This window comes from Leuciscus leuciscus, assembly GCF_965113295.1.
Source record: "Leuciscus leuciscus genome assembly, chromosome: 5".
Taxonomy (NCBI): Eukaryota; Metazoa; Chordata; class Actinopteri; order Cypriniformes; family Leuciscidae; genus Leuciscus; species Leuciscus leuciscus.
In genome coordinates this window covers 4,631,474-4,644,279 of record NC_138729.1, presented here as the reverse complement: position 1 = coordinate 4,644,279, position 12,806 = coordinate 4,631,474, and the positions used below count along the sequence as shown (strand labels likewise).

Here is a 12,806-nt window from a genome sequence, read left to right as displayed (position 1 = left end):
AGACACCGTCTTAACATAATGTTTATGCAACATGACCCAGGTGTGTCTAGTTAATTAGCTCATTTGTTTGCTGTATTTAAGCCCTGTGTTTGGTTCTGTTTAGCTGTCTGTTACTGTTGGCTTTAAGAGGTTGTTAAAATGTTCTTTGTTAAAATAAACGAAAAAAACTGCTTGTGTTTAGATCCTGCATTCAACTCGATTCGCAACCTATCGAGACAGTTACTCGCCACTGCTAAAATCCACCCGCATTTAACGGTGTTAATGTCACGCCATGATTACATCACATTTTAAATGTTTATTTCAACAATGAATTGGGAGTAGAAACAATTATTTAATTAAAAAGTTGATATAAAAACTGCCTTATGTGCAATTTAATTGTTTATATACAACTCAGTTTTTATTTAAGTGTTGATTATTAAATCAAATTTATTTTCAGTTTTGGTAAAAAAAAATATATATTGTGGTGCATCACCAAAAAAAAAAAAAAAACCTATCAGGGTGAGCAATATTGTTGAAATCAGGGTTTGAAATTAACTTTTTCACTCAGTCACCAGCCAATTTGGCTACTACATTTTTAAGTTACCGGCTATTCAGAACTTCTTAGCCAAAAAATGTTTTATACAAAATAAACCAGATTAACTATGTCACAGGTTTTATATATATATATATTCTGTTAACCAAATGCTTTTTAATCTTCGCTATTGCTTCAATGCAAATGAACAAGCATGCCGTTTTTTGTTGCGCAGTGACGTGTGTGTTCAAGTAAGCCAGATATGCGCAAATACACTGTATTTAATATATAATGATGACTCACGAGTTGAGTATTTGCGCTAAATCTGCTCAGATTTGGTTTACACGAACTTCCCCAGCAAAGTGAGTAAACATAATAAGTAACGCCAAATTGGCTAGTGATATGACAGCGTTACCCGCCACAGTTGATTTTTAGCCGCGTTTGGCGTATTGGCGGGTGTTAATTTCAAACCCTGGTTGAAACGGTACCTGAAATCCTCCACGACCTGCGACTGAGTGTCTGCGGTGCCCGCGACAGAGAGGGCCCTCTGAGTGTGAAACACAGGACCTGTGGCTGGAGGTCTGAATGATGGGGTCTGAGGAAGAGAGGCGGCCCTCATTGAAATGTGGCTCCGAGCCGTCGCAGCGTGTCCTGAAATCTTCTGTCCAGACAGACTCGGAGGACCATGACTGACATTAGCAACGTTGAGTTGAGTTTGAGCTTCTGACGGGTTACCGGAGTTGTCGGGGCCAGTCGGTTCAGCGTGACTGGTCGTCTGCTGCGGTTTAGGAGATTCAGGAGGGTTGTGCTCTGATACGTCGATCGATCCCTCCACTCGCGGGGTCCTCTGGGGCCGCCTGGGCCGGGCTGGAGCCGCTGCTGGAGCCGCTGCTGGTGTAGAAGTGGCAGGAGAAGATGTGGAGGACGTTTCTTCCGGTCCTTTTGCTTGTGCAGATGATGCCAGATCATTAGGTTTACACTGGCTTTGAATTTGCTGATCTGGTTCCATTGTTATCTAGCAAAGAAAAGCACAACGGTGAATCAATCAGCATGTGCATTATGTCAACAACTACATTTTGCCTAGTCCCGGACAGAAATGCATGTTTGAGCTGTTTCAACTGAAAGAATCTTGCACTTATATATCATAAAAAAAAAAAGTCAGTTCCATTGTTTTGTCTCAAGATTCACACCAGTAATGTTTTTTTCTATGGCACGTTCATAAAAGCGACTTAAATGCCCTAATTGAACTAATAAATCCTAATCCTGGATTAATCTAAACCCTGTCTGTGAAACAAGGCCTAAAAAAAGCATTAAAAACAAAATTGGCATCTCAAAATATAGACGGCTCATATTATATGAGTGCATTTGTTTTCAGTTTGGACATATTACACTATTCCCATTCATTTCCAAATGCAAAATGAGTCTGAATGGTTTAAATAAAAACTTAAGGAAAAGTACATACATTTAAAAAGAGTACTTTATACTATGCTTTAAAAGAATACATTTAATTGCAAACTGAATGTAATGTTTATAGACACTTAATTGCAATTAAATGAAAATGTATTAATTTGCTGAATTTAGTATTTTTGACGCACTTAATCTTTACAGTGAATATAAAATGTTCAAGATTTCTTCTGTTGTCTTTGAAATATGGTTAAAATGTCCTGACAAGCATTTATGATAAATTAAAATGTCATTTCTGTTGAAAGATGTGTTGTATTTAAATATATTTATAAATACACATTTGACGAAGTTGCAATTAAGTACTGTACATTTAAAATATATTAACTTTAAATGCAACATCGAATAACAGTAACACACTACAGTTAAAATTATAATCAAGTTCTTTACATGTGCTTTAGTATGTTAGTCGACACATCAAAATAAATGTACTTCCTTAAAGGATGACAAAAAGATTATTAAAACATAATTTAAAATGTATTTAAAAAGTAAAACTATTACATTATTGTTAAGTGCACTTTGTAAAAGTGTACTTAAGTGTGTTAACAAGCATAGTCATGAAAGTGTACTCTCTTTAAGTGCACTTAAGTGTCTTTTATTTCATTAATATTGTCTGCAAACACAGGTTTTGTAGGAATATACTGTACTTTTAAGATTTGATGTACACTATTAGTGCACATTTAAGGACACTTCTTTTTCACAAAAGGATTGCCTGGGCAACACAAATGTGCAAATGAGATACACACATCCTGGGATGACTAAGCCATTAAGGGTCAAAGGTCAAGGATAAGGCCACTGATCCCTTTCGTTTGGCCAGGAAAGTTACTGGATACCTAGCATAGCGACTTGCATTGTCTAGCTGTATTTTAATGGGCTAAATCCCTGTAATCCTTTTGGTTAATGTTTTTCAGTTAAAAACAGAAACTCATCAAAATCACATGAGCACGGTTGGGTTGTAATAACACTGGGTTGCATAATCTTACATCTCAAAAGATTTTTAAAAGCATCTTTAACAGAAACTCAACCATTCAGAGGTTTGGGGTTGGCAAGATTTTTTTACATGTTTTTGAAAGAAGTCTCTTATTCTCACCAGCGATTTACTGTGACTGTGTCTATTCAAATTTATTTAAAAATGTAATTTATTCCTGTGATCAAAGCTGAATTTTCAGCATCATTACTCCAGTCTTCAGTGTCACATGATCCTTCAGAAATCATTCTTTTGCAACAATATACTGTCACTTTTGATCAATGTATGCATCCCTCCAGAATAAAAGTTTAATTTCTTTCAACAAAACAAAATTATTGACCCCAACACCCCAAACTTGTAAGCACAATTTTAGAATGCTATTTTTTTCCAGTACAATATTCAGTATATTACACTGAAAACAGTTACTGGTAATATTTAATTGGTTGAAATGATAGCTGAAGGGTAAAACAAACTACAGAAGCTCTTCCAAGGTGATGGGTTTCATCTCTAGCTCGGAGGGATTCTATTCTCGTGTGAGCTCTCTAAAATGACAGCTGACGGACTGGACAAAAAACTAGACTAGACAACAGACACAGCTGTGAACGTTCCCTGCCCACAGGAAAGCACTGCTTATAGTTGGGTCATTTATTTCAAAAACTCTCCTTGCTTTGTTGCAAATACCAAAAATGATGAATTGCTGTTTCCTACAGTAGACTCTAGTTATTAATAAGGAATGTGACTGCTGTGTACTACTAGAAGTGGAAAATAGCACTGTCTTTAAAGATGTCATATCAATTACAATTTCAGTATGGAGTACCACAAGGCTCAGTACTAGGACCGTTGTTTTTCATCCAGTACATGCTACCCTTGGGAGATATTATTAAGAAGCATGGCGTTAGATTTCACTGTTATGCTGATGTTACTCAGCTCTATTTTTCTCCGCTCCCTAACGAAACATCCCAATTCACAAAATTAACGGAATTCTGATTAAAATAGCAACATGATCAAAACTTGTACCGAAAAATGTTAAAATGTGATACACCAGGCTTTTGAGCAAACATGTATTTGTTCATCTCTCAATCATCATTGTTATTGTATTGCATTATATGTTTATCCCTCCAACAGATGTTTGATAATAAAACCAACTAAGCATTTAGATATTACCTTACTAGGACAAATTATTGGGAGATGATAGTTATATGTATTTTATGTAAGTAGGCTACTAAACTGTTATAAAGATATTACTGATTTACATTACCCTGGAAATCCAGAGTTCTCACGAGAGCACAAGTTGAATTTGCTCAGCGAGTTTAATGATGCTCATTAAATATGCCCTTGTATCCGAGCTGCACCAATCACATCGAGTTATCTGATATAGGCGGGCCAGAGGCGAGCTAAACAGAAGACGACAGCGCTGTGACGGCGAAGTCATTAGTAAAAATTGCAAGATGGCTATGGATGAAACGTTTGAAACGGCTTTTGCCGCTACAATGAACTTTGCAAGAAGGGCGTTTTTGCTGTTTTGCCGACCGGATACGGCAAGAGTCTAATCTATCAGTTAGCTCCGCTGGTAGCTAAGCGTATGGGGCTTGTTGTGATTGGTCATAGTGTTATCCAATTGCGTGTGTTGATATTTACAAATGCATGCTTGGTGCCGCCCCTCGAGCTGGCCGATTTTCATTAGTCGATGCCAGACCATTAATCTTTCAGATTTAGGTCTGGATTTCCAGGCTAGATTTACATTACAAGCTATCAGAATTTCATCTTACTTTTTGGCCATAGAAATATCAGCAACGGCACCAAATTGCAGATCAGTTTGGTCCTCTGCATAAAACTGAGCTGTTTTTCCTCCTCGAGTATGAGCTCCACATTCTCATTAAATCAGACTATATGAGCCATAAAAGCCTAATATTATACAAAACCTAAAACACATTTGAAAACCTATTTTAATGTTTTTTAAAAGCCTAAATTTAATCTGTTCATCATACAAAGCGATTGAGTCTCTTCAGAAAATTTGGACTAAACGCTCAATTCATATGGATTAGTTTTACGATCTCTTTATGAACTTTTTGAGGCGTCAAAGTGGTAGTTGCGTAGCTGTCAATGGAGTGCCAGAAATCTCTCACATTTCATCAAAAAGATCTTCATTTGTGTTCTGAAGATGAATGAAAGTGTTAACCCCAATGACATGATGAGGGTGAGTAATTAATGAAAGAATTTACCTTTTTGGGTGAACTAACCCTTAAAGCCAGAATCAATGCAAAAATATTGATTCAAATATCCAACAACCAGATTTTAAATATTTAGACACAGTCCTGTGTCTTTGTATTTGCACAGTAGTCATGGTCTTCACCTCGCTGTGCTCTGTGTTCGCCTGCCTGACAGGCTTTCCTTGTATTGACAAGATTGTTACAGTCAAGCTAGACGTATTTGCCTATCGGTGTGGAATAACGCAAAGCATGTGACCAGCAGAAAAGGAAAAGAGACAAAAATATAGACTCCACCTAGCAATGATGACCCCAAATGCAGTGAGTCATTGTGTATGTATTTGATTATGCATATACACACATACACCCACATGAAAGTCTTGCAGTGAATCATTGTGTATATATTTGAATATGTGTGTATGTAGATAGATAGATAGATAGATAGATAGATAGATAGATAGATAGATAGATAGATAGATAGATAGATAGATAGATAGATAGATAGATAGATAGATAGATTTGCTGAGTGCGGAGAACGGCATAATTAGAAAAGCTTGAAAACTGAGATGTTCATGGGGGTGGATGAGATTCAATACTTCATTAAAATTGAGTGAACCATTATAAAATCTAATTAAAATCATTCCAAATTAGTTAGCTAACTACATAAGGTGTACTGTTTTTATATCAGTGATTTTATAGATAGTCTAATATATAATGTAAGGTTCCAAATATTACTTTTGAGCCATGGTTATACACATAAGGTCAGAAACTGAGAAAATGCTGAAGGTCACCTTAATGTGCATTATGACCTACTTGTGTGTTTTTCCTTGGAGGATGTACGAAGAAGCTTTTGAACCATTCAGTATCTGATAGCACTAATTACATTGCAAGGCAGTTTGTGATCTTTCAACCTCTGAATAAATGCCACAGATGCACATGCATTTCTCTCTTTCAGACACACGTGCACACACACACACACACACACACACACACACACACACACACACATTGATTAATATCCCACATTTATGCATTTATTTAAAAATAGTTTAAATATAGTAAACACAAAATAAAACCCTGACAAAAACAACATGCAAACCCAGTATTAGTTAAACACAACTGAAGTAATGAGCAAGAAACAGCATCGGTTTATTCTAAGTGTATAGATTTAATGGTAATAACATATGTTATAGCTTATTACGTTATATTATGTAAAAGTTTTTCATTATATCATATTTATGCAATCACTATGCATGTTTGCACCTGTGGTCTATCACATATTACAGTTTTACGCAATTATAGTGTTGGCAAAAGACTTTCTTACCCAATTTCCTCGATCAAGGCAGGCTGAAGAGAACTGATGGTATGTTGACAGGAGATCTGATGTGCACCGCTGGAAACCAGACTTACTGATAAATATATTCAAATAGCTTCGCGGACATCAAAATAGCTCATCATCATGCGACAATATCGGTTGAGCTGATGGAAGTGAAAGCACGTTCAGATCCAATGTGTCACATCAGTGCCCGTTCTTCCTGATACACTAACAGCGAAAGACCTTGAGGTTTACTGGAAGGAGAAAATGGGTCGCTAAAGGCGAGTGCATTTCATCTGCAGATGTCGCGGTGTTCTTCGACGTGAGCTCGTTTCGCGTTCAAAGAAACCCGTTCTGTCAATGACAAGACGTGAATGTTCAGTGTTGTCCTTCAGAGCTGCTGCTCGTGCTTCATGCACTTATTGCACCAGAGCTTCTGGCGTTGCTTTCGTCAGAGATTTAATCATCATCACCATGGACGAGGCGCTCTTGTCACATGGTATTCCGCTGAAGCTCCGCTGTAGATAAAGATTATATTTGCATTTCCTCTTCCAAGGCAGCAAAAGTGTTAAATGTGTAGGTTTAGTTTTGGAATAGGCTTTGTTTCGGTGTAAATAATGAAATGCCGCATGAGAACGCTTTGCTGTTGTCATGACAATCAACGCGCATGCATGTTTTTTTTGTTTTTTTAAAATCAATTAACAATGCAAATTCATGCAAGAATTAAAACCATTAGCAATTCGGTATGATAATTGTAAGTTTTAAATGGCAAATGAATATGTACAGACTTTAATGTTACATTATTAATGTAATGTTAATGTTGCATTGGCATGGTTCAAATCTTATCTGACCCTTATCAATTTGTAGCAGTAAATGAAGAGGTGTCATATCGGTTCAGAAAGGAGTACTGCAAGGCTCAGTCACTAGGACCATTGCTTTTCACCCTGTACATGCTACACCAGTTGGGCGATATTATTAAGAAGCATGGTGTTAGTTTTCACTTTTACACTGATAATTCTCAGCTCTATATTTCTTCGCGCCCTGAGGAAACATACCAATTCACAAAATTAAAAGAATGCATAGTTGATATAAAAAAATTGGATGACTAGTAATTTCCTACTACTTAATTCTGAAAAGAAAACCAGAGGTTTTAATTATTGGACCAAAAACCTCTGCACCACCATGCTATACTGTAGGCAGAGACAAGACTGCATTTTTTTCAGCATATGCTTCATTCTTCTTCCTCGAAACATACCGCTGATCCATAGGGCAGAAACGTTTTTTTCCCTATCACTCCATAGAACAGAATCCCAAAACTTTGGCTAACTTATATGATTTTGAGCAAATTGGAGGGCGGCGATATTTCTTGTGCTTTTGAGTCAGTTGTGGTGAATGTCTTGAAGTTCTGGCATTGAAAGTATGCGCCTTACTGTGCAAGCTGAAACCTCAGTGGCTGTTGCCAAGTCTTCCTGCAGGTCTTTTGCAGTCACTCGAGTGTTTTTCTGAGCCTGTCACGGTTCATGGATTCATTGACTCATTCTCTCTCCCTGTGTGTGTGTGTCCTTGTTGTGGGTGTGTCTGCTGATTGTGCTGATCATTAGCTCCAGCTGCGGCTCGTCAGCTCAGCTATTTAATGTCTGTGTATTCTGTCCTGTGTTGTCAGATCGTTTGGTTCTCATGTGGTTGTGTCCAGATCCTGTTTGCGTTCTCTGGTTTCTCGTCTTCGCTGTCCCTGGCTGCCTGGTCGTTCCTGCGGTGATCCACGGAGGATCGGTTTTGTCCATTGCGTACCTGCGCTGCCTTGTGTCTCTGTTACCTGCCATTTTCTTGGATTCTTACCCATTCATTCACCACTGTTGTTATTGTTCAATAAACAGTCTTTTCGCTCGCTACTGAATCCGCTTCAACTTCCTGACAGAACGATCTGACCACTGTCATGGATTCAGCAAAGGAAGGCGATCTGCAGGAATTCCCATCCCGCAGTAATTCACGCATGGATCGACAGGAGGAGCAGATGGTGGCTACAGGTCACATGGTACAGGCCTTGGTAGCGCAGGTGTTCAAGCTCACCAACCAACTCCAACAACTGAGAGCTCCCACTGCGCCAGCCCCACCGTCACTTCCCCCTGCTCCTACGAACACCGGCCGTCAGCATGAGCCGCGCCTACCCACACCCGAAGTCTACACGGGTGAGCCCAACTATTGCAGAACATTTTTAACTAAATGTTCTTTATTCTTTTCTCTCCAGCCACTGACGTTTTCCACTGAACAGTCTAAGGTGGCTTTGGTCATGACGTTACTGTCAGGGCACGCGGCTCAATGGGGAACGGCGGTGTGGGAGAACCAACATCCGTGCTGTTCCTCATCCCAAGCACTCTATGAGGAGATGAGGTGGGTCGTGAGGCGGCCCGCGTGCTCACCGACCTTCGTCAGGACAACAGACCCGTCTCCGACTATTCCATCAAGTTCTGGACATTGGTGGCTGAGTGCAAATGGAACGAGGAAGCGCAGTGGGACATGTTCCTGCATGGGTTGGCTGACCACATTCAGAAGGAGATCTTCACATTGGAACTTCCAACGAGTCTCGACGGACTGATCGTGTTGGCTTTGTGCGTGGACGCGCGTCTACGACGTCGGGACCAATGTGTACGTCAGACTCTGGGTCACCAACCCTTTGAGTATTCTACTACCAGTATCAGCAATGCGGTCAGCCCCACGTTCGATCACGAACCCATGCAGGTGGGTAGAGCTTGGCTTTCCCGGGAGGAGAGAGAATGGCAGAGGGCGAAAGGACTTTGCCTTTACTGTGGCGGAACTGGACACTTTCTAGGGAACTGCCCAGTAAAAGACCAAGCCCGGCAGTAGGACTGAGGTTACTGTCGGGCGGACTAGCCGTGGAAGAATCCTCATCGATTACTCTTCTCCTGGTAAGACTGCAATGGGCAAACGTAGTTAATCAAGGCAATTTTATGGACTACACCCTGGCACAACACCTCCAGATTTCTATAATTCCACTCACCCACCCGATCTCTGTCAATGCACTTAACGGACAAGAACTTCCTGCCATTACTTTCACCACTGGTCTGATCTCCCTCGTCACGTCTGGGAATCACACAGAGGAGTTGTCGTTCCTGCTCACTGAATCTCCATCAGCCTCCATAGTTCTGGGCCAGTAAATTTAAATCATTGGTTAGAGGGTTCGGGGGTACCTTTTATCGTCTGGACTGACCATAAGAATCTTGAATATATCAGATCAGCTAAACAACTCAACTCCAGACAGGCTCGTTGGGCACTTTTTTTCAGTCGTTTAGAGTTTTCCCCTTCTTATCGTCCTTCTTAAAAACATCAAACCCGATGCCTTATCTCGTATTTTTGACCGTTCCGAACGCCTGTCCACTCCTGAGTGCATTATACCTGAGAGGCTCGTTGTCCCAGTCCACACTCACATGGGAGATCGAGTCGAATGTCCGCACGGCCTTAGAAGGGGTAACGCCTCCGCCCGAGTGTCCACTGGGTTGTTTATTTGCAGAGGCGGACAGAGTACACAGCTTCATTACTTGAGTAAAAGTACAGATACCCCTTGCTAAATTTTACTCAAGTACAAGTAAAAGTACTACAGTCAGATGTCTAATTAAGTAAAAGTACTGAAGTACTTGTTTTTAAAAGTACTTGAGTATCAAGAGTACAAGAGTACATTTTCTAAATATTGCATTACTACTGCCACAGTGCTTTCATTGGTAAGCAAACACTTGAAGCGAAAACTATCATTAAATTGTTCAGAAAATTTAAATAGTCTGGCGAGGTGGGGCCACGGGTTGGCACATTCCCGGGAGCGATATTTTTTTTCCCAGGATGGTAGGGGAAGACTCATGAATATTCATTAGGGAAGTCATCCCTGATTGGTCTGATGACCTACCCCTAACCCCACCCCTAAACCTACCATCACTGGGGGTCTTATGACCTCCCTAACCCTAAACCTACCCGTCACTGGGGTTAAGACCAATCGGGGATGACTTCCTAATGAATATTCATGACTCTTCCCCTACCATCCTGAAATAAAAAAAAAATAAATAAATAAATAAATCGCTTCCCGGGATGGAGCTGCTGCGTCTTCATCCATTGTTTCATCCATGGTTTCGTCTCTTATCTAAATCTGACCATGGAGGTGAATTTGGCGGAAAGCTGAAGGTGATTGCTGATAGGCTGTCCCAATCAGTGGCGCCTGCACAATCCAATCACATTTGAGAGGGAAACAACAAATTGAGGGTTTCCGAGATTTTTCTTTTTTCCTTTTTTTTTTTTTTTTTTTTTAGAAGTAGTAACGGGTACTCACGGTTATGGATAGAAATGTAGTGGAGTAAAGAGTACAATATTTGCCTCTCAAATGTACTTGAGTAAAGTCACGAGTACTCCCCAAAAATTATACTCGAGTAAAGTACAGATACCTCAAAATTGTACTTAAGTACTGTACTCAAGTAAATGTACTCCGTTACTGTCCGGCTCTGTTTATTTGTACCGTAAGGGTCACGGTCCAACGTTATTCGGTGGGGTCATTGCTCCAATGTGGCGTGTCACCAAGGAGTAAACCGTACCAGCTTTTTGGTCAAGCAACGATTCTGGTGGCCCTCAGTGGCTCACGACATTCAGAGTTTTGTTTTGGCATGTTCTATCTGTGCTCGTGCTAAGACTTCCAATCGACCCCCGGATGGGTTACTCCAACCGCTGTCTGTTCCTTCGAGACCCTGGTCCCACATCGCACTCGATTTTGTTACTGGAGCCAGCAACTCTCATGGGTTGGGTACGCACATAACTCGTTACCAGTGTCATCCACGGGCCTCTCTCCATTTGAGTGTAGTTTAGGGTACCAGCCACCTATTTTCCCAGTCTGGAATCCGAAGTCGCGGTCCCCTCTGCTCACGCTTTTGTCCAGAGGTGCCGCCACACTTGGAGAAGAGCCTGTGAGACTCTCCTCCAGGTGGGAGCACGCACTAAGGCTCAGGCCGATCGCCACCGGTCGAAGCGTCCCATCTACGGTGTGGGTCAAAAAGTGTGGCTTCCTTCCAAGAACATTCCTCTCCGCTCCATCTGTAACAAATTAGCTCCCAAATTCATCGGCCCATTCATTGTCACCAAGATTCTTAGTCCGGTGACAGTCCGCCTTGAACTTCCTCCTGCGTACAAGAGAATTCATCCCGTCTTTCATGTCTCCAAATTGAAGCCAGTTTTTCATTCTAATATAAATCCGCTTGCCCCGGTTCCAGAGGGAAGTTCTGCTTCTACTTCCTGACAGAACCTGCCTTCACAGAAATCTGGTTGTAGCCGTTGAAAGCTTCCTTTTTCTGCCCCATCCAGGTAGTGTAACCACTGTTCCTTTAACTTTGAACTTGCGAACTATGCTTCCAACAGTGTCTCTAGGAACAATTTGTGCCTTCGCTATCTTTTTGAATCCTGTTCCTTGTTTGTGATGGGCGGTGATATCTCTAATTACCATATTTATTTATTATTTATTTGACTTATCCATATTTATTTCTAACATGCAGTCAAAATTAGCCAGGTATTTAATGTGTTCTAGCTCAAGCACACCTGGTGCAACAAATGAAGCCCTTGATTGGTTGCATCAGGTGTGCGTGAGACAAAAACTGTTTTATTATCAGAATAACAGAGTTGCTCAATAAATGTAAAATCCGGTATCTTAGGATAAGTTTTTGCTTTGACTCTTAAACAATCTCGTAATTGCAGATAACTAAAGAATTATTTATTACTCAAATTATATCTATTTTTTAACTATTCAAATGACATTAAAACATCACCATCAAAACAATGCTCCAACAATGTAATTCCTTTATCTGCTCATATCTTAAAAAGTTTGTTTTGATGACACATTGGTAGCAATCTGTTCCCCCATAAGGGTGTTTTATGGGAAAGAAAATTACCCTGTCCCAGCAGAGACCGCAGTTTATACCAAGTCTGAACTGAATGAATAATCATGGGATTATTAGTTCTTGTTTTGATCAGTTTGTCATCCCATGTATATAAAATATTGGCAGGACATTCTTTTATATTTCTCCATATTCAGCCAAGAGGGAAAGGGGGTTTTTGGACACCAAAAACATCTGAGATTAGGGCTTCTATTCAGGGGGTTGAATAATTTTGAGACTGCAGAAGTCATTAGAAGTTAAATTTTCAGTTGAATTTGGGGAAACCACGTGAAACATTTGTTGTGTTGAGCTATTTCAGTTACTTTTGTTTGATTTGTTCATTGCATACAGCTGAAAGTCTGTAATTTTTGCAGATAAGCCTGATTTGCAAAGGGGGATTGAATAGTTTTTGATTGCAACGGTTTAT

General features: G+C 40.2%; 1 protein-coding gene across 1 annotated transcript in view; it reads right to left on the bottom strand.

Annotated features, from left to right (window-relative positions):
- Positions 1-10,370, bottom strand: part of inpp5jb (inositol polyphosphate-5-phosphatase Jb) — a 44,688-nt gene extending 34,318 nt beyond the window's left edge. The window contains exons 1-2 of the mRNA XM_082170964.1: positions 6,471-10,370; positions 1,000-1,526 (exon numbers count right to left, since the gene is read on the bottom strand). Coding sequence (XP_082027090.1) covers positions 1,000-1,520 — 521 coding nt within the window. The 5' untranslated portion in view covers positions 1,521-1,526; positions 6,471-10,370. The remainder of the gene's footprint in view (positions 1-999; positions 1,527-6,470) is intronic.
- Positions 10,371-12,806: the final 2,436 nt, after the last annotated feature.